Below are 23,371 nucleotides of genomic sequence, written 5' to 3' on the forward strand. Positions count from 1 at the left end.
ACACCTCTACTTTCTTGACACATTTTAACAGATTCATTCCAATATCGCATCTTTGCTCAAACATTTGAGCAAATTCATTAACAAATACAGAATTCAAGAAGAAAAATCTTTATATGTGATAGTAAGACCAGAAATAAAGCCTGTCCTAAAGTTGACCACTGCTCAATGTTCCTCAAGTTCACAAGTAAAATTACATATGTGCATCACAAGACAGAACATATAAATAGCCCAAAGTAGTGGTGCACAATAAACAAAAGAGTACAAAAAACAACTACTTGTCTTAATACTATAACTCACAGCAGGCAATTATGTTTTTGTCAATATTAAGAAACATATTCCTCGTCCAATCTTTGCCACCAGTAAATACTTCCGATCAATTTTCTTGACACCATATAATAGTAGGTCAGATACGAGTGAGTGAATATAGTCTTGCACCACTTTCTCAATATTCCAGCAATGTCACAGCGGGGTACCACAAATGGGCTTCACACATAGTATCCGTGTGGGAGATCAAACCCAGGTTTTCAGTGTGACAAGGGAATGCTTTAACCATTAGGCTACCCCACCGGCCCATGTCAGACATAACAGTAATGAACAGTTTTATACATCCTGTCTTGTTCTCAAACGTCATCTACACTCAGCAAATTACAGCCCCTTAGTCAGTTGGGCCATTCATCCCCTCAAAATGCCTGAAATGTGAGACACATTTCTAAAGTCTTAAATTTCTCTGATCGGCTGTAAACAGCCCACACAGATTACTTTAACTTCCCTTTCGGGGACACAACCACAACTGTACCTGCGGCTGGTATGTTCACCCTCCGAGGTTTTGGGGACTTTGTTGGTTTAGCGACATAACTCATATGAAACGTCTTCTTGGTATTTGAGGCTTTCTTCAACAGCCGTAACTTCCTACCCGAGTCCCCAGTCTTTCTGTACTCAATACACAAACCATCATCAGTAGTTGTTGCTCTGAAATTTTTCTGACTGCTTCCCTGTCTCGGTGCCTTCTGCGGACTTTGGTAATTAAAGTTATATACAATACCTTTGTCAACAGATTCATCACACTCACGGTGTAAATTTCGAGGAGATATTTTGCGCGACTTTTTCGGCGTTTCACATGAATCAGATGCCACCAAAGTATTGTCTAAATCGTCGTCCTCTTTCACAGTATGCAACACGGGACTGTGGAATGGACTTCTATTCCTTGTCCTTGGGGTGCCAACTTTGGTGCAAGACATCACAAGTGGAGTACTGCAAGCATGACCACTGAGTCTTCTCTCGCAGGCAGTCTGGAGGAAGCTATCACAAGCCTCGCCCCATGAAGAATTGGAAGCTTTATCTGGGGATGGGAAGAATTGGGGAAACCACAAATTATCAGTACCATCTTCCCCATGATTTTTCTCAGCATCACTTCTCTGCTCTGCGTCATGGTCAGGTTCATCCAAGACCCACTCTCGCGTAGAATCGTCACTCATATCGACTTCGGACACTTCCTCATAAGTCAAGTCTGATGGAAGTCTGGAATCAGACTCCTCTTTCTCAAAGCCGAGAAATGGTTGTGAATCTTCTTCACTCTCCAACAGCTTTGACATGCTTCTTTCACTGAGAATCAACCAACTACGATTTAATTTTACTGTCTTTCTCCCCGAGCTTGGTTTTGACCGACGCCATTTTCTTTTGGCTCCAATTCCTTTTTTCTTAGGTGATGAGTGTTTCTTTCTTTTAGGACTTTTCTCAGTGGAAGATGACCTAGATTTCTTAGGAGTTTCAATTTTAGAGGGCGAGACATTAGGACTGGCAGTTTCACCAAATTCATTTAGTTTGTGTCTTAATAACCTTGACCTTGACCTAGGAGAGTAACTGATTTCAGGACATTTTCTTTCTGTAGATTTGTCTTCAAGCATGTCCTGATGAGATTCATCAGACTTCCTGGTTCTTCTTGACCTTGACATTACTGGTGAACTACACATTTCGGTATCACTATGTGACCTTGACATGACCCTTTTTAAAGGGGTTGTATCATGGACATGCTCATTTTTCTCCCCTGTTTTGTCATCACCATCACATACCGTTTCACTTAACAAGCTGGACCTCCGACTTCTCCAAGATCTCTCGAGCTGCCTTGGTGTTGAACAATAGCCACTTTTGGGTGTTTCCTGCTCCGTTCCACCGTTCTCTTGATCTTCAGTTTCACCTTTCTTACAATACTTTCCTCTGCTTGGTGTTCTGAACCCCATTTCAACAGACTCAGTATTTTCCTTGCCATCATGGCAGAGTTCCTTGATGGAGTGTCTTGACTTTCGCTTAAACACAGGTGACTGAGACTCCCCCTGTTCTAGGGAAGTCTTTTTCCTCGGCGTTACATCAGATGTCTTAGCAGTGACACATGAGTATTCACTACAAGACGACTCATCCAGCTTCAACTTGGTCAACTTCCTCCCCTTTGTTCGAGGACTAGACCGTATAGCTTTCTTCCACTTCTTCCTCTTTGTGAAGACCACAGTCGTATCATCAGAAATACCTATTTCCCCTGCCTGCTCTTCTTCCAACTTTTCACTATGAACTTTTGTCCTTCCCTGTGAAGAATTTGTTTCTTTACTCTTATGAAGTATTTTCACATTTCCTTCTTCCGAACCCCTTTGTTTTTTCCTTGGTGATGTCCAAGAACTGCTTCTAACTTCAGTCTGTTGGATTTTGTTTGGACTTACTGGGGGCTTTGGAAGAACCTGTTTGGACTTTGATCTTCCCTTTGTGGGAGAAAGATCTGCACTGTCTAGGTTGTTTTGTATGAGATGTGTTTCTGAGCCATGTTTCATCAGACGTGGAGACTGAGATTTCTGAGAATCTGAGTCCGGGTTAGAGCACTCTGGAGGTATGATGCTTATGTCCTGAATCACTGAATCCTCTGTGGAGTCTTTCTGCTTTCTTTGCACTGAAGATCTTTGGGGATCTTTCCCATCAGCTTCTGAACCCTTACAGTTCCTACTTTTTTGTTTCTTTGAAGGTGATTCTAAATCACCCTTCTCTCTGAATCCATCGTCATTTGCTTCAGCATCTGAAATATTTCCACAGTTCTTACTTTTTCTTTTCCTTGAAGTAGATCTTAAATCACCCTTCTCTTGGGTTCCTTCACCATTTGCTTCAGCATCTCTACCTTTTCTTTTCTTTGAATGAGGTGTTGAGTCATCTTTTTCTTTAAACTCTTCAACATCTACTTTGTCAACTTGTGAACCTTTCACATGATGTTTTCTTCTCTTAGAACGAGATCTTTGTTCATCGGCTGCCATCGACCTTTCCACAATCACTTCAACTTCAGAGTGGGACTTCCGTTCAGAATCTTTATCTTTTCTCTTTTTAGGGCGAGATCCATGATCATTCACATCTGCTGACATTTCCACAATCACATCAGCCTTATCTTCAGAATCATGTCCACAATCACGATGTTTTCTTGACTTGGAACAAGATTTATGCCTGTCTTTTGATTCCGGATCATCTTCAACATGCCCCTTATCATCTGTCTGATCATCATGAAACTCACCACTCACAGATCCACGATAAGAATCTTTCTGCCTGTTTTTCCCAGACTTTGAACGAGGACTCCCAGCACTTGTCAAAGACAGCTGCAAGTCGGCTGACTCCATGTCCTGTTTGGAGATGACAACAACGCTCCTACTGGACAAGTCTATCACATTTTCACCCATCTTTACAACATCGCTTAACTGACTCACGTTATCTGTATGTGATGACAGTCTGTTGCTTTTCCTAGGACTTATTACTTTGCATTCAATGTCAATCCGTTTCCTAGGACTCGACCGAGTTACTCTGGAGTGTTCGATTTCTAACTTGTACTTGGGACATTTCTTTCCCGGTGAAAGTACATTTGTATCACTCACTTCACCTGCCCCATCCTTCCCAATATCAGATCTCTGATATTTTAATGATTTCGTCATTACATTTTCCCTTGATATCGAATCATGCTCTGGGGTTTTGTCTGAGTGCCTGTGTCGCTTCTCCACCTGCACTGGTGACTTGGTGTGATCAGATTTACGTTTCCGTGTTTCTTTTTCACCAGCATCATCAAACCTCGAAGACTTCTCCCCATCCTTTGAACCTGTGTTGGTGGAATGTCTTTTCAGGAAATCTTTCAAAGGCTGCAAGCCTGCTATTGGCGAGTCCCGAATAATCAATGTCTTTTCTGACCCCGATGCAGATTGCGATCGTCGAGGAGATCCATACAGACCCCTTGTTCCTGACCGCCGTATCACGACAGCAGAGGTGGACTCCGATTCCTTACCGTCTCTGCTGACTCGGGGGAAGCTACCAGATCGGGCTTTTCTTGGAGATAAGTGATCATTGTGCTTCCCATCTGTGACAATTCCTAGTCTAGATTCGCACGTTTCAACATTTGCCTTAAGTTTTGTCTTTTCAACACTGGCTTTAACTTTTAGAGAGTTTTCTATTTTTCGGTCATACTTAAGTCTCCTGTTCATCTTGCGTTCCACTCTCAGTTGCTCTGGAGGAAGGTTTGAAGCTCTGCTGTTTTCACCCTGTTTTTCGGAACATTCTTCAATTAACATTACTTCCCCATCTTCACAGGCTGGTGAGCTGAAACGGGAAATCAATTTGATCATACAATCAAATTAGGTGATATGCACCAAGAGTAACTGACATTACAGAATTTTTTCTAAAAGACACATGACTCTGAATTAAGTCTTGGTATCAAAAAGACGGATCAACATTGCCTAAAATACTTACCAAAATGATTGGCACCAGATTTAAAAAAGAAACAATAACGCAACCTCAGTGCCATCCTAGATTTGATTTGAAATGCATTCCAAATAAAAAAAAATATCTGATCGAATAAATAATATCTTACTGCTAAATAACACCAAAAAGTGGGACTTTTCCAACTCTAGTGGCCAAATGAGTTCAGCTTTTAGCAACATTCCAGCAATATCACAGAGCGGAACACCAGAAATGGGCTTTGCACAATGTACCCAGTTGGGGAGTCCAACCTGAGTCTTTGGCGTGGTGAGCTGCGTTATATTCACCGTCCTTTTCTCAGTTTCCAACAAGAACATATGATTCTGGTGGTGCTAGTAATCACACTATGGATAAGTATTTAATCATGCAGATGTTTCACTGAAGAAATCAAAACTTGCAAAGCCATAAAATATCATAGGTTTAAATAATATCCCTTTCACTCAAAAAGAGAAGCGTATTCTTCAATACTTACTCTTTGGTTCTATCCGCTGCCTTTTGTACACAGTGTCGGAGCAGGATCCGCTGTAGAAATGAAACAGTGTTGGGGCCTTTGTGGATCAGGTTGTCAATGCAATCGAAATTCTTCTTGTTCCGTGCAAAGTTCTTGTGCTGAAGTCCTCTCATATGCTGAAAAACAATGTAAATAACATAACGCTAGAGCAAGTGTTTAAGATGCAGCAAGGAATGAGTAAGTGAGTGAATGAGTGAGTTTAGTTTTATGCCGCACTCAGCAATAATCCAGCTATATGGCGGTGGTCTGTAAATAATCGCACTGATTTGCGCATTTGGGAACTGATGACATGTGTCAACCAAGTCAGCGAACCTGACCATCCGATCCCTTTAGTCGTCTCTTACGACAAGCATAGTCGCCTTTTATGGCAAGCATGGGTTGCTGAAGGCCTATTCTACCCCGGGACCTTCACGGGTCAAAAAACATCAGAATCTAGCAGGAACAAAGGAGGTACTTCTTTGCAAGAGCAATGGCAAAACCTTGGATATCTGGGCCATGTGTCCCCAGCTTGGACAGAACCTGCTGATCTTCAATAGAGGGTATTCCTAGAATCCCAGCATTTCATTTAGATATAGGTTATGGTTTTTGCAACAATGCACTGAGCAATATAGTCTACTTTCACACCACTTTTGGCAAATTCCTGCAATATCACAGCAGAGGACAATAGAAATAGGACATATTGTACCAATGTGGGGAACAGAAACTGGGTCTGTGTTCTGATCATCTGAAGTTCATGTATTGATAGACATGTCTCAGTTTGGTAAAACACCATTTAGAACACTATTTGAGCTATGCCACAATGTGTGATGAACACAGACAGGAGTGAAGCAGGACCTCACTTCTGCTAAAAATCCCGACAAAGATGTTTGAAATCGACAGAAAATAAACAAAAACATGTCCAGCTTACTTTATCAACATCATCATATTTTTCTTTGCAACATTCACAGTATCCCTTGCGCTTAGTCTCTCGCTTCCGCCGCTCCCTCTCTCGTTTGATCTCACCGGCCGTCAATATTGGAACACCAAACAACTTGCAGTTACTCGGCTCCTCAAGCTTTGCTGTCTTACTGGAAACAGGCAATGGTTTTATTTGGTTACATAAGACAGTCTAGAACTCAAGAATCCGATCTGAAAATATGGATAGATGAATCCAGTCATGTTAGCAAAGCAATAAATGGCTGTAGAGAAACGTTTTCAATTCAACTCGGCATCACAACTCGGTGCACGTTTTAACCATTAGGCTACCTTATTATATAGGGGTGGACGATAATACAGGTTAACTGGGCAATCGACCAATCCAGTCCGGGTCGATAAGCCCCGCCCACTTCGTTTCTTGACGTTAGGGGGGACAACCTCTCACTAATAACAATGGCGTCACCGCCGACGAAACGTAAGAACGGCGTTGATGACTTCTGCTTGCGGTACTTTTGTATCTGTCGTTTGTGAATGATATTTAAAGCGGAAAGGAACACATATTTTATTTTTAATATATCATAGCTGACAGACTTTAATTAGCGAATGAAAATGAGTTACATGCCCGATGAAAAATCGTCTCGGCCAGTGGCTGCGTGTATGAAGCGTATTTTCTTTCGAAATGATCAATTTATCTGGCAATTCACGTCCATCTAAGATGCCATCAGGGAAGTGAAACTGAAGTATGTTGTTTAGGTTTTTTTCCCTCTAGATTCCCATCGTTATTTTATAATAACCGTGAACACTGCCACATGTTCAAGTTGCAGATCGCTTTGGTAGCTATAAATAGATTGTCAGCACTGCGCGAGGAGCCTTCAGTTCGATCATTTATCCGATGTACAAATTTAGTTCAATCATTTATGTGAAATCATCATGTAATTTTACATACTAGTAGATGTATCTGGACACAGATCTACCCAGAAGCAAATATTCAGCAGCTAATCTTAGCAAATCTCAGTAAAATTTCCATCTTCAAATTACTACACCATCCTAGAATGACACTTAATATATAGAAATATATTCTTTTAATCATCCTCTTCAATTTATTTTTCTGTGTGTACTTTGTTGTGGAATTCTAATTTACAAACTTCCACAATACTGGACTTCATGAACTGCCAGTGTTTATGTTCAGGTATATAACACCACCATAACAAAAAGAAGATCCAAAAAAAACTCTGCAGCTGTACACTGACCCATCTTCCAGAAACAGTATAATCTCTGAACAGAGGACCCACAGTTACCAAAACAAATAACTAGGTTTCTTCAGAGATAATTACTAACATACATAAGGTGCAAAGAATATCTCCAAGTTTCAAAGGGTTGTGTCAATAAAATTACATTTAGACATCATTGCTTCTTAAACAATGATTCTAGAAATATTTGTTTTATTATATCTGAGACCATATCTATTTCCTATTTTGGAATACTTAGAAATGTTACCAAAAACATATTCGAGTTGTTTCAAAATGTGGTAAAAGTCATAACATAACTTTAGGAAAATATGCTAAAGCATTCGCATCCTGTGAACCAGTGTGCAATTTAATATGGAGCTAATTTTCCAAATAACCATGCACCAATAAACCTTGAACAATTTGTCCATCTTAATAAACAACACTTTGGCTCAGTGATGAAACATTGGTAACCTCCTCGAAAGATGGTGATTTCTAAGAAGCATTACATCAAATCTGGACTAAATGTGTTTCAATATACATGAATAGTCAACTAATATTTAGTAAGTTATTCTGTTTCAAGACTGAAAAATGCCAGACCAGGGTGTGGCCAAAACGTAGCATTTGCTAAGTTAGTGCCAAGCTATTGCTCTGCCATGACATATCTATAGTGTTGTCTAATTATGCCTGGTTCTGCTTTCAAACCACATGAATCTGATGTCAGTCAGTTAGGAATTATTGTTTATAATTGGTTATATTATTATGTATTTTACTACCTTTCTATGTATGTTTACTAAAGGATGTAAGATCCTTAAAAGATATCTTGCTATCAATTTTAATGACTGTAATATTCCTAAAGTGTACCAATGTACCTCTCCTGCATGAACAAATTTATGTTGTAACAAAAATTAAAGACAAATAATATTCTCTTAGTTAAGAAATACAATTTTATTTAATTCCCTCCAATATTTCAGAAAGTCACTATTCTTCTGGCATAGTTTTCGTCTCGATCCACATCTCTTTTTGGAAATTCCGAAATATTTAAGGCATGGTTTTATAGACACCCAGTGCTTTTCATATTTTGGATATTGCGTGATAGGCATCTGCTTACACTGTCCCTTTGAATTAAAAATACTACTCCTCAAATATTTTGAGCTATTGACGGATAGTGTACTGCACAGTAGCCCTTCAGATTGTCCTTTTGAAACTTGACAACATCATAAAATGTGTGACAAATTTAAGAATATGTAAGATCGAAGGCAACCATATCCATCACATTGTTCTTTAATGTAACAAAGTGTGCCATTTGGTCTTGCTTAACTGCAATCAGATCGCTGTCAGATTTGTTTACATTGTGTCACGGCCTTCTCGCCCGTCTCGTTTCAGCTTTATGGTCTACCAAATTAATGCCTAGTATTGACTAAAACGTTATGCAAAAACAATTTTGTAGTTACAAAATTTATCAATGTTTATAACACTTGCGAAGCCTAAAACTGCTAGTTGTTGTCATTCAAATGGTAATGGTTTTACACATGTGCGAAAGTGTGGAAATTCATGCAAAGTCTCAACTTCGAGCAGACGTAGGTTTCGAGGACGATGGTGCCGACAATTAACTGATCGTGAGGCCTATCGCATACTTGATCCACCTTAATTTTGTTTGTCTTCACCAAAATGGTTTTGTTGAAGGTACTCATTAAATCACAGTAATGTTTAACAGATACTGCGAGTGTGAATGGCATAATTCGAAGCACATCGCTTCGAAGGCTTCATTTGACCCCGGAAATAAGTCTGACAAATCCACAATGCACACCCGGCCTGCTGATTGGCCAAAATCAACGCATGCGCCAGCTTTGATTGACAGACTGGATCGGTCTATTGCAATATGAACTGCACAAAACAATATATTGCAGTACACATTTCGCGAATCAGTTCACCTGATACTTTTGGCAATTTCTCTGACCTTCATCAATAATTTTTGTGATGTATTTCCTTTATATTACAATAAATTAATAATTTTGAGAATGTTTATTGGTCATATGATTACATTTGCATGACTTCTAAACCATATAAAAAAATTATGTTAGTACTGGCACTCGTTGATACACAAACCCAAATAACGGTTGTCGCTCGAGTTCCAAACTCTGGAGCACAGTCTTCAATTTGGAAACATTTTCAAATGATTCCTTGTACAATTACATCGGGATCCTGGCAGTGGCCAGTGGCATTGTTTCAAAGAAAGGAAAAAAATTAACAATAATTTCATTACCTTCACCATGTGTTACACTTTCACAATATAGTGCAATACATACTGCAACATGCCAACACATATCACAATATATCGCAATACAGAAATTTTGGCAAAACCAAACCCTACTATTACAATATTCTCTTTGACAGATCAAGGGTTCCAATGTCTACTATTACAATATTCTCTTTGACAGATCAAGGGTTCCAGTGTTAAATATACACATAACTAGTCACTGGTGCTGGTTATTGCTCACAGTATGCAGATCAATAATCGAAACAGTGATCGATCAATACATGATTGCATTCGCAACCCCTCCAAAAAATTCATAAGGGCAGTAACAGGGAAAGAAACCTTTTAAAACTTTCTGGACCAGTGAGTGGAAAATAATTGGTGGTCCTGTCTGTACTTCACTGGTCCAAAACAACATCTGTAGGTTTACCTAACTATTGATACAAAATTCACTGGCCACCATGACTACTGCTAACTTATCCTTCAGAGGCCCTGGTGAATTTTTACTAGCCATGGACCACAGGACTAGTGTAAATTTCGCGCACTGAATAATGATCAAGATGATATATGATATGGTATACATCCTGGTCTCTCTCTCTCTCACACGCACGCACGCACGCACGTACACACACACACACACCCCAGTAAAAGCAACCTGCATCAGGTATTTATGTCTCAATTTAACAATTATGACACTGAAAAAAGTTCATTTCTTTAGAATATCTCTTAGTCTCTCGAGTCAATTGATAATTGTTGATACATGCAAGATTGGTCAGTCAACTAATTAATTGCCAAATCGCTCTAGTCCTTCTAAAAACTGCTACTGCACTTCAATGTAAGCTCTACTTCACTGAAAACAAGATCATAAAGGAGGAGGTTTTCATATATTTCGACATTGAATATAACCTCAAAATGCAATGCAGTATACATCCCTTAATTTGGACACCTTGGTAAAATCCTAATTACATCAGGGCTTAATGTGCAGAGGCCATGAAAAATTGAAAGCAATGAACATAAGTAGAGCACTCCTGAACCAAGAAATAGGACATGATCAAATGATTCTCACTTACCACAAGGGTGGAACTCAAATCCTGAAAACATCCATCTCTACATGACAATTTGTTACCCCTACCCTACCCAGCTCTGCGGATTTGCCTAGATAACAACTCTGCCCAGCAAATCCTGAATATACATGCAGTGCTCATGAGTAGTGATTCAAAATAACAAGGCATTGGGTCGTGTAAGTTTCAGATGTTTGTCTGACCCATTCAAAATTCACAACACCCATACAATAGAACATTTAACATTTCTTATGATGTGCAGTGAAATTATTTACAAATGTAAAATGTATAAACAGCAAACAAGCGTCATATAATTGACAACTTCATTCAAAGTCATTGTGAAATATACAGTCGGATACTGTGGCCGACGGGTTGTAGACTTCCACCAGATCGTCAGCAAATCTGCCAGACTTGTCAGAGAGGCAGACACTATTTGTGACCACTGTAATCCATCTACATGAACATCTGTTACTCCAACCCACCCACCTCTGTGACTTTGCCTGTGGAGTGCCTGACAGATCATCTCTCTGTGCCTGTGGTGTTCCCGGGGACAGGATGTTCCCAGCCTCCTCTCTGTCCCCTCGCTCTGAGTTCTGAGGCCTCCCTAGCGCCCGACCATCAAACGGACATGTTCCTGGGGGTGTCTCAGTGTTGAAGTGTGGCCACGTCTTCAACTGTTGCATGATGGGACGGTAGTGACAATTCTCCGCCTCATACTTTACATAGGGAGTCTTCAATCTTTGAACTGCAAGGATGCATTATGTAAAAATGCTAGAGTCCATCGGCTCAAAATATGTTAATGACATCCTATTCTTTCATATCACTACATCTGAAGTGTCACACACTGACCCATTAAGTCCAGCATTTTGAAAACATTTGCTGGTCCTTTCCATATTTTGAGTCGTATATGTTAAAGGCACGCCAAAGGCCAATAGGATGATCTTTGGGTTTCTTATGGGTACAGGGAAAATTCCTGCATCCTATATGCATTAAAACCAGAGCTCTAGATAATTTTTCAAGCAACTGGGTATTTACTCCCACGCCAGCTTATGTATGAGTAATTGCATGTTTTGGGGAATAACTGGCATTTTGTGTACTCCCACTAAAGAATTAAGTATTTTCAACCCAAGTTCTTTATTATTATTTGTACAAGTCGACTGAAAACCTATTCTGACCCTCAACTAAAGTATCTTGGCACAAATGGTGGACGACAGCCAGCGTCGTCCAATGAGAGGGCTTGGTTCGACCACACACCCTTTATGCAGCCTTATATCCTAGCTATCCGTCATTTGTGTCAAGATCGTTTAGTTGAGGGTCAAAATCAGCTTTCAGTCGACTTGTACAAATAACAATAAAGAACTGGTAGGTGTCATGAGTGGTGATCGATAGGTCAATCACCAATGACTGTTTAGATGAAGTTTTAATCAAATGCATGCAATGGTAGCATAGCGATCAGCAAAGCAGATGGGTGGTGTACACTGAAGAGTCCGGCCTTGTCTAGATATATCGTACTGTGGTCAGGGGTCATCTCAAACTTTTCATATTAAAAAAAATCTTTACTCCTCGCAATGACATGATCGCCTGTGGTCTTGTAGTCTTGGACCCCTGAAAATTGTAGCATGAGTCTCAGACCCTCAAAGGACTCAAGGTAAATCCCTGCGAGAAATGCTTCGACATGGTGCTACCCTTACTTGGGGTGGGAATGTCATTGTTTGACATGTGTCATTGATTCCTAAATAGTTCAAGGTTGCTCAAGTGGGTTTAGTAAAACTCTCAGTGCATTTCAGTATTTCTGTAATAAACACAGTGATGCAGCAACAAAACCCAAAGTGATGGGCACAAGACATTTACTATCTCAAGGATATGCCAAGACATGTTCACAGACAGTTTCGTCACCCCGAAGACTTCACGAAATGTCATATTTCCTTATTAGGTGAGTGAGTTTCGTTTTACATTACTTCTAGCAATATTCTAGCAAATCACAACAGGGTACACCAGAAATGGGCTTCACACGCTGGTCTTGTAACTACTGAACGTTTTAACTACTAGGCTACCCAAGTGCACCCCCAAGACACACAGAATACAGGACACACATGCTGAATCAACTCACTTTTGGTGCCCCTCCTTCTTGTTTCCTGCAAAACACAAAGCAAAAGTGAAAAACACAAATAAGAAATAATCAATACCAGAAAACAGAAAAATAAAACCCTGCACACAACCACAGCTCCATGTGTGTCCAAAGAATTATTACGACAATCTATCACTGGAGGTTCTGATGCCATTCACTGATAATGTTTACCTTTTTCGAGAAGATATTTCTGATTGAAATTGACTGTCTGAAATCTGATTATGCTGTAAATTCAATCAAACTATGTTTTAATTAAATTAATTTTAGGGTTTCAAACAGACATGAATTTTTATTCCAAGAAATTTGAAATCATGTAATCTGCAACTTTTATAAAGAAGAAAATACACTGGACAAAATATTTCTGGGATAATGGTATTTTTATGACTGATATTTCATCAGACTGTCAATGAAAAAAAAAGATAATTATTGATAGTTTCAAAATTTACATAGATCATTAACTACTTTTGTCCAGTATATGAACTTGATATGCTTCTTGACATTCCATGAGATGAAACAATACTTCATCATTAAAACACAGGCCCCTTGTAAACTATGATTGGCATGAGAAGTCACAAAGTGAATCAAATGAGTGCATGCATTTAGTTTATGCCGCACTCAGCAATATTCCATCCACATATAAGGGGACGGTCTGTAAATAATCGTGTCTGGACCAGACAAGCCAGTGATTAACACCATGAGGCATCAATCTACACACCTGGGAACCGCTGACATGTATCAACCAAGTCAGCGACCCTGACCATCCGATCCAGTTAGTCGCCTCTTATGACAAGCATGTGCTACTAAAGATCAATTCTAATATTCATGGATCTAAATCATCAAATATGGCTGGTTTGTTGATTGATTCATATCAGACATTGTGACATTAAACAGACTCAACAACAAACAAATGTTAAAACCATGCCTACCTGTTTGTTGGATTGTGCAACTGCCACTGGTTTAATCTTGTGAATCTCTTTATCTAGCCATGTTATAGCTCCTGAAAGGAAGAGGCAATTAATCTTCCTGAGTGAGAGGGTCTCCTTCATCTGGGATCGGGATGGAGAACTTTGACAATGGGTCATTTTCAGGATTACTAGCCATTTTCTGAATTTATAATGGGCCACTGCCCTTGTACCAACAGTAAACTTCAAAATTTTCTAATGTGAAAAATGGCCCATGGCCCCTGCTTCAGAATGATTGCAGTCTATGATGTTCCTTTATGAGTTATTTCAAATTGAGACATTTCCAAATATAAAACTAACACATAACCACAGAACAATATTTGTAAACATGACACATTACAAAACAGATTTACAGATAACCAAGAACTGAAGGCAGATCACCATATTAGGGACCATGGGGACTTAGTGCCTTTGCTACCTGCATGGACAGTGTTCCCGGTAGGTTTTATATGAGTGTGTGCAAAATAAAATTATAAATATCCAGTCCACATCTGCATTCATTAAAATTCTGAATCATGTTAAAATGTATTGTTTGTCATATTTTGCAGTTGTAAGGCACTTTTTAAAATTACGTAGATCAGAATCTATGCGTCCAAAACATGTCTGCAAAATACTTTTTGCGTGGTTCTATTATTTTTTTTGCATGAAAAACGCAGGTTTCAGCGTTAACACGAACACTGATGGACCCAAGCTGGATTTACACCATCCCTTCAGCTGCTAGTGATCGATGGGTTAATTGCTGCTGAACAACTGAATTCTGTCAATAAAACTAAAAGGGAGATTTTGCCTTGATTAGAAAACTCTTCAAACAGAGAGAGTGAGTATGGTTTTATTGCTTTTAGCTATATTCCACAAATATCAAGGTCATGGACTCCAACAATGGGGTTAAAACATTTCACCCATCTGCGGAACTGAACCCAGACGTTTGGAGTGACTAGCGAACACTTCAGCCGCCTGGTTACCCCACTGTCCCTCTTCAAAAGAGAAAGTTGTGCAAATTATCATCTGCAGGCCAACAAAACAAGGCGTAGTAATGAAAGGATAAATCAGTATGAACTCTGCGGACTGTTACGTACCATTTAGGGACACAATTTTTATCCCCATTTTCTTGGCTGTGTCTATTACACTGGTTTGCTGTAAAAGATAAAAACATAATCACATATCTTAATGGAAAAACATCAACTTTGCTCAAAATATACTAGTGTAAAGGCAGAAGAGTATGGATTCCCAGTAAGAGTGAGCAATATGTAAGGCGGCAATATGTAAATAATACTGGACCAGACAAGCCAGTGATCAACATCAATCTCCACAATTGGGAACCAATGTCATGTGTCAAACAAGTCAGCAAGCCTGACCACCAAATCCTGTTAGTCGACAATTGGGTTACTGAAGATCAATTCTAACCCGGATCTTCATAGGTCAGATCCCCAGTAAGATGAGATAGCTATGTGTCTTAACATTCTAGTGCCTCACAGGCAACTTTAGATGTATTCACCTCAGGGAGCTGAGAATGAAAAATGAAGGTACACAAATCTACTGACCATGATTATAATGTGGCAATGGCAACATCAACATGACCAAAGAAAACAATGAATGTTGCTGGGAGGATATGAGTAGCTATCTTAAGTAGCATGGCATAAGTAGGATGGCTTAAGTTTTTTTTACAGTGGATAGTGTTGGTTATCACAGATCGACAAACAGACCGATAATCAGGGGTCAGTAATCAACCAATAATCGACTGGAAATGTATATACCACCACTAAACTCATGGAACACAATCATAGCATTGTACAGACAAACTAGGCACCGATCACATCACAATCAAAATATTAACAGATTAACGATACTTTTTGTTGCAACATGCATGCAAAGCATGCATATACAGTTTTATGACACAAGAAACTGCATGAATTGGTTATGTCTTGATTTACCAAACATAACAACAAAAAATACAAGAAAAAACAAAAAACAAAACATAATTCCAAATTTCATGTCTCAAGAATTTCAATTAGACTCCAGAGTCGCTGACCTAAGTGAGATTGATTGACTGACTGACCGAACAGTGAATACCATATTCATGAGGAAAAATTCCAATGCTATACTGGACATTTTAGCTTTTTGTAATTTAGTTTTTAATGTATGCATTACTTTCAATGTGACAACAAAACAAGATTCAGAAAAATATAAAAACACACAACTTACTGAGCTTTTGTTCTTTGCTATCTGAAGAATTGCCTTTCCCCGTGTCACCTGCAATGAGAAATACAATCACTGATCGAATTAACGCTGGGTCAGCTGACAAAAAATGTAATAAATCCTTGCCTTGGAGATGTTGAACAAAAGTAAACTTTTAACCTGTCCCCTTGTAAAACATTAGGAAGAGAGGAAAACTAAAAAAATGCTGATTATGTTGGAGATTTCGCCCCCATTAAAACTGAAACTCACTCTCATGCAAATCCTGGCTTGAATACAGACCAAAGTTTAGAACATTTTAAACACAAACATTTGGTGCTATTCAAGGACTTAAACTAAGTACCAGGAACAATATGAGTCGAAGTGTAATAGTTAGGGAAGAGGAAAATGTTATGTTTTCTGCAGGAAAAGGGTTTTAAATTATACTTGGAAATTCATGAAACAATGCATCAGTGTTCGCATTAGAATAAAACACAGAGCCGTCATCATTATTAAACTTAACTTTCATCCATTCAGAGAGATTTGCAGTTTCATGAAGAATTTTGTGAGGCATGGCATACAACACATAACTCAAAAATCTCCAAACCACTAGTACATGAGGTATAAATTTGTTACAAATATGGTCATACACGGTTACACCCATCTGCCGCCGTCACTATTTATAAACCAGGGGAATTCCAAGTAACATCTCTTGATTCACTACATCAAAACAGGATGCTACATTTCAATATTGTGAGAATTAAGGAAGTAATGTAGAAATGTAACTGCCTAGAGCATAAAATGTCTTAAGTGAAGAACACGCAAGTGGACAATAGCGTGCATAAAAAGAAGATTTATTTGTAGACTAGAGATTCATAAAAGTAGATTTATTCATTTGCGTGAAAGTGACTCTCTTTAGCGAGAATGTACACACACACACACAGATGCATGAAAATGAAACAGGATCATTGTGGTTTAAGTTTTGTATTTGGATGCTGACACACAGATAATGATTTATCTGGAGGATTGTGTGAAGAACAGTTATTGGAAATTGGCCTCACAGTTTCCTTTTTAGCTTCAGTTGCAGTTGGTGATGGTGACTGCCCCATGCTGAAGGGACTGGGTGTAGATTGGAAGGCAGGGCTGTCCGGTCGATCTTGACCCTTCTCCCCTTTCTTCTGACCACTGCCACTGGCTGGAGCATTGCTGGATATCACGTAATTCACATCCTTGATGAGAAATTTCTCAATGGTCTGGAAGGAATGAAAACAAAGAAATTGCTTTAGATGCTGTTGAATTTTTCAACAGTTTTCAATGTGCCAAGAAAATACCTGATCAGAAGCCCTGACTAAGCCTAACTATCACAATAATGTTAATACATCCATGATTATCGTAACTGTACGAAGAGTGAGTTTAGTTTTATTCCAGCTGCATGGCGGTGGTCTGTTAAAAATCAATTTTTGATGAGATAATCCTGTGAATCAATCGCTGGTATACCTAGACTTATATGATCCATAATTCCTGAACATTTGTCCACAGAATTATGTAGAATACTCTCAAAGCATTATATGTAATACATGACATGCAATATTTTTTCAAATAAGTGTACATTATTTATTACAAAATATGCAACCAGCTCTATTTCGAACAAATAATGGAAAAAATCAAACACTAAAATCTATTTTATTAAAGTTTTTTTTAAAACAATGTTCCGGTCCAGACTTCAAGACCTGGCAACTGTCATACAGCTGGAATGTATCTAAGGGAAGAGTTAAAACAAAAAACAAACAATAAAACTAAATCTTGGCTTCCGATTGTTTGGCGAAGCATGTATCAAAACTGCAGTGTTAATTTGCTTACCCCTCCAAGTTGTTTAAGTTTCTCCTCAAGACTCCTGGCTTGGCGAACATCTTTAACATCAAGATACACTATTTTCCCTGCTAAGGGCAATTTATTTGTCTTCTTATCAAACTCCAGTTTCCTCTTCCCTTTGTTGGAACTATAACTTGTACTAGCTGTGGGAAAAGAATTATGATGACACATGTAATCACAGTAACCATAACGGTGATGGAATATTGCCATTAAGGTCAAAGGCGTTTTGTTATGACCCAACTGATAAAATAAAAGGGGAAAAGATTTCCCCACTTAAATTTCATTCTAGTCAAATCATATCACCTGAATCTGTGTTTCTCATATGATGAGGATGAGTTTCAACATGTTTCTTTAATTATATCTCAACATACTGAAAGACATATCCAACTTCTAAAAATGTCAGTTAAAAGACATATTTGCATATCTATATAATTGAGGGAGGATACGGACGGAAGTCATACCTAGAAGGGGTCTATGGAATCAAATAGCACACAAGGCCATAAAATGTTCCGATTAAAGGGGGTTAAAAAATTAACGTCCATCAGAGTTTGAAATACAACTGAGGTCCAGCATTGAGTCTTTTTTTACATTTGCATCTAGCATGGCACATTACTATTGTATATTCCTTAATTCCCTAATCCTAATCCAAAGGAAATATTTATTGGCAAAGGAAAGAAAAGAGGTGTTGAATTGTATTCTTTGGTTAATAAACAAGGAACGTAAACACGTTGAAAGGAATTGTGATCGTTTCTGCCATAATATTTTTCATGGATAAGGTTTGGGATGGGGTTACCCAACCCTGATTTAATTCACAAATTACTCATTAATCCAAGTAATATAAAATATAATGACTGGGAATCTTAAACGTGACATCAATTGTTTAAAATCATTAGTAATTCACATAAAGGCAGGATATTGTCAAAACAAAACTTGAACTTTGGGTCACTTTGACATGGATACAGTGAACTGAAAACAAATATCATGATAATTACGTTTATGCTTGTCACCATCCTTTTGCTTCATTCTTCAAGAACGCATTCGTTTCGTTGTTTACTCTTTAAACATCCCATTCATCACATTTCACAAACTTCCAGGTGGCGAGCAACGATTCTAATCGTCACAGTGTCAATCGCAGCATATGATATCCAGCTTCTGGTGAATATAACATCCATTTTGATAGTCAGATCTTCCATTCATAATGCTGTGTTACATAAGGGTTCATTTTGATAAACCTGCTCGTCATTGTGAAAAGTCTTGATTTACCTCGAATATTATGCAGAAGTCGTTTTAGAATACAAGCAGCTGTACGCGATGTTTATCGAACGAAACCATTGTTGTAGCCCCCATACGATGGTTTGACAAATGGGTTGATATTAATCTGTTATCATGGTCATTTTTTTTATCATAGCGTAATTTCAAAACCTTAGTAAACCCCGAAGTTGAGCCAAGTTTGTGTTCCCGCTTTCCGGCTACTATGGCTGCAGTGAAGTTTTTCGACACGTTCATTGGATAAAAAGCAGGTTGAATCGAAATTGCCGATCCCTTCACGAAATAGGTTTACGCTTCACGGACATGGTAAGATCATATTTCAAAGTAATTTATGAGATTGTCCTCAGATCATCTCTGGTGTCTCCACAAATATTGCTGGAATATTGCTAAAAGCGACGTAAAACTAAACTTAATCAATACAGCCACAAATAAGACTATTCTGACTTCGACTACTTTCAGTGACTTAAAATAACTTCTTATGCTGACACGTTATCATTTTTGAGCATTTGAGTAATGCCGTTTCTACTACTACTACTACTACTACTACTACTACTACTACTACTACTACTACTGCTACTACTAGGAGGAGTAGGAAGAGGAGGAGGAGGAGAAACGGTGGGAACACAAAATCAGCAACCATACATTATTAGAAGACAACTAATTGGAAAGTGTGTGTTTACCTTTAGTGTACAATAGGTATTTAGCACAATTTTGTGTTAACAGTGCTTCTGCTACCATTTAACTGCAAGTAGCTATGTACACACGTAAATGCCTATTTGGTTCGTTTCGGTTTCCGCGTGTGTGTTTTATATCACCTTCGATATTATCAACTTCCGGAATAACTCGACTATGTAAAATGGCGGCTCCCATGTACAACGTGTTTGTGGGAGCTGAAACTGGTTTATTGAAAGGCATTACCTTGAAAAAGGCACAGTGGAACAATCTAAATGCTATCGCTAGTGCAGACAGAGAGAAAGGAATATGTGCCATGTGTTGGGATAACATTGATGAGTCGAAAGTATGCTTTGGTTTGAAAAACAGACAGGTGCTTGTTTATGACATTGATACACAATCGCTCGAGGATAAAATTCATACTTTTGACGGAGGCATTGGGAAGTTCCGTGCTCTAGCGAAAGTTGAAGGCAGATATTTGACAGCCGTGGAGTCTGGTTTAGTCAAACTCTGGGGTGACGATGACGAAAACTCAATCCATATTGAAGCCGGGAAAGATCTGTTTTGCATGGAGCAAAATCCACAAAAGTCCCATATCATCGGTACAGGCGGGAAGGAAAACGAACTTAAATTGTGGGATCTTCAGAGACATTCCGAACCAGTGTTCAAAGCAAAGAATGTGAAAAATGACTGGTTAAATCTGAGAGTCCCAGTTTGGGTAATGGGTGTTAAGTTCCTTCCAGGAAGTGACAAAGTTGTGACCTCAACAGGTCATCATCAGGTCAGGGTGTATGACCCGCAGAGTTCACAACGTAGACCTGTCCTTGACATTGAAGTAGATGAATATCCTCTGACAGCAATATCATTGCGCCATGATCAAGACAATCAAGTTCTTGTTGGTAATACACAGGGGAAAATGGCTTTGGTTGATCTGAGGAATGGTAAAGTCATGCAAGTCTATAAAGGTTTTGCAGGAGGTATACGAGATATCAAATGCCATCCGTCTAAATCCCTTGTTGCTTCTTGTGGTTTGGATAGGCATTTGCGTATACATGATATTGATTCCAAGGAAATGGTGAATAAATTGTATTTAAAGTCAAGACTAAACTGTCTCCTCTTTTCATCAAAAGAAGGAGAAAATGTGTCAGGAAGTAAGAGTGAGGTTCAAGAAATAGAAGCTGACGCAGAGTCAGGGATTGAATCAGATGATGAGGATGTTTGGGAGAATCTTGAACAAGTGCAAACCAAGACTGTGAAAAAGAAAGAGAAAGAAATTATTGTTAAAGAACATAAAGAGGACAGAAAAAGGAGAAAGAAAAAGAAATCAGATCAACCAAAAGAGGCTCCCATGACTGCAAAGAAACGTAAATGATAGAAATGACAGATACTATTCAGTGAATTAACGAGTCAAAAATGTAAAGACATACATTTATGTAGAGGCATGTGAAAATAAAATTGGCCATCTAGATTCATAAATTATATGCCTGTGGTGCCTGTCAAAATATTCTTTTCATCAAAGGAGAGAAATTTGAAAAAAAATATGTTAAAAATGTCTTTCATCAGAATATCAATTTTTTTAACTTGAGATGAATGTATGCGCAGTGAAGCCTCAGTAAGTTTGGATACATAAAAATATCTCTTAGTCAAATTGTCTTTGTGTTCTGTATTTAATTTGGGTTGCAAATATTCAAGCGATGTGAGTGAGTGAGTTTAGTTTTACGCTGCACTCAGCGACATGCACAGCCGCCTTTTATGGCAAGAATGGGTTGCTGAAAGCCTATTCTAGTAATAGATTTCTACCCCAGGACCTTCATAGGTTTAAAGCGATGTCCAGTACTTTTAATATTATTTAGTATAGTGTATTGAAATATGCGAAAGAGAAGAAAAATGTTTCAGGGTACATCTTGTGACTTATAATGTTTCTCTTGTTAATATATTCAGGGCGAAATGCATTCCCACTGAGGTTGTTGAGAGTTTGAAACCAATTACTGTTAATGCTTACTGTACACTTTTGAGAAAAAGTAAAGTTGTTATGAGTGATTAAGTTAAATACTGTACGCATTGCTTCATTAAATATACTTCATGAATAATATGAGTGATGGAGATATGTTATTTGTACACCTGTGACTATGGATTTCCTACACTGATGCTTTGTTACCAAAGTTCTGACATTGTGGGATTACCTCCCTTTGCCTGAGGTAATCAGAATTCCACTGTAAGACAAGCCATTCAATAAGACAAGGGTTATGTCTAGACAGTTTAATAAACTGCTTTGATGAGGTAAATGTGTCATCACCTACATTGAAATAACATTATGCAAACACCAATTAAGGGTCGTTAAGATCACTCACTCACTGAACAAAGGGTTTAGCTGGCATGCTGCTGAACATAGTGTTTTGCTGGAATGTTGATGAAAACAAGGTTTAGCTGTGGCGTTGCTGAACACAGGGTTTAGCTGTTATGTTGCTGAACCCAGGATTTATGTGTGGTGTTGCTGAACACAGGGTTAAGGTGGTCAAACCCTGAACACAGGTTTGAGCTGGGATGCTGCTGAACACAGGGTTTAGCTGTGGTGTTGCGGAACACCAGGTTTAGCTGGTTTGTTGCTGAACACAGGGTTTAGGTGTACTGTTGCTGAACACAGGGTTTAGCTGTGATATTGCCGAACACTGGGTTTAGTTAGGATGTTGCTGAACACTGGGTTTAGTTTAGTTAGGCTGTTGCTGTACAGTGTTTAGCTGGGGTGTTGATGAAAACAGGGTTTAGCTGTGGCGTTGCTGAACACAGGGTTTAGCTGCTATATTTCTGAACACAGTGTGTATGTGGGAAGTTGCTGAACACAAGGTTTAGTTAGGATGTTGCCAGTCAAAGAGTTAGCTGTGATGTTGAACATGTCATTTCAATAATGTTGCTGTACCTGTCGCCTACATATGGCACTTACTGTATCTGAACCTCAAAACACAGACGCACTTAGTACGCGCGCACACACATCCACTCACACAAACAAAAACAAATGGTTTAGGTTAGATGTTTTTAACATATTGTAAACATGCTGCACCAGTGGATTTTAAATGTGAATTGTACCTTGAGGTGGTCATGGGACATTTCCTTCTGACGGAAGACCCTGGGTCAGGGTCGGGGAAAATAGAATCTTTTCAACTTTGGAAGTGACTGAAGCGTGCCTCAAATGTTCTTATATGAGACTGACAAAGTCATTCTGTGTCAACCAGCATTTTTGGTTTGCCCCATCACAAATATATAACACAAACTCTCGCAATAGTTTTTACTGAATTTAACACGTACATTCTACTCTTTCAACAAAGAACTGAACATATAAATCATTATCTAAGATATTATCTAATGACGAGCCAACGCTTTAGCCACTGGGCTTAACCTAACGTCCATGCCGGTCTTACAGCTGCCTCCTGTTGCAGAGTCCAACAACATAAACAAAACTAACCGAAAACAAATCCAAAAGCAAAACGAAAAAGAAACAAACAAACAAACAAACAAACAACCAAACATAAAAAAATAGATAATTAAGAGAAACACCCTCAGAAGA

The 23,371-nt window shown here is 38.7% G+C and overlaps 2 protein-coding genes across 2 annotated transcripts; one reads left to right on the forward strand and one right to left on the reverse strand.

Moving 5' to 3' along the window:
* Positions 1 to 755: 755 nt before the first annotated feature.
* Positions 756 to 19,344, reverse strand: LOC137255274 (serine/arginine repetitive matrix protein 2-like). Its single transcript, XM_067792726.1, has 12 exons — positions 18,861 to 19,344; positions 17,857 to 18,011; positions 17,058 to 17,249; positions 16,027 to 16,074; positions 14,901 to 14,958; positions 13,789 to 13,859; positions 12,845 to 12,869; positions 11,221 to 11,479; positions 6,183 to 6,342; positions 5,237 to 5,391; positions 3,113 to 4,605; positions 756 to 2,965 (listed from the first exon to the last, which is right to left on the reverse strand). Exons 1-12 carry the CDS (start codon positions 18,889 to 18,891, stop codon positions 756 to 758), a joined length of 4,857 nt encoding a protein of 1,618 aa, XP_067648827.1. The 5' UTR covers positions 18,892 to 19,344.
* Positions 19,345 to 19,980: 636 nt separating this feature from the next.
* On the forward strand, positions 19,981 to 21,457 carry LOC137255758 (WD repeat-containing protein 74-like). The gene has a single exon (XM_067793276.1). It carries the CDS (start codon positions 19,994 to 19,996, stop codon positions 21,179 to 21,181), a length of 1,188 nt encoding a protein of 395 aa, XP_067649377.1. The 5' UTR covers positions 19,981 to 19,993; the 3' UTR covers positions 21,182 to 21,457.
* Positions 21,458 to 23,371: the final 1,914 nt, after the last annotated feature.

This window comes from Haliotis asinina, chromosome 11 (assembly GCF_037392515.1).
Source record: "Haliotis asinina isolate JCU_RB_2024 chromosome 11, JCU_Hal_asi_v2, whole genome shotgun sequence".
NCBI classification, from domain to species: Eukaryota; Metazoa; Mollusca; class Gastropoda; order Lepetellida; family Haliotidae; genus Haliotis; species Haliotis asinina.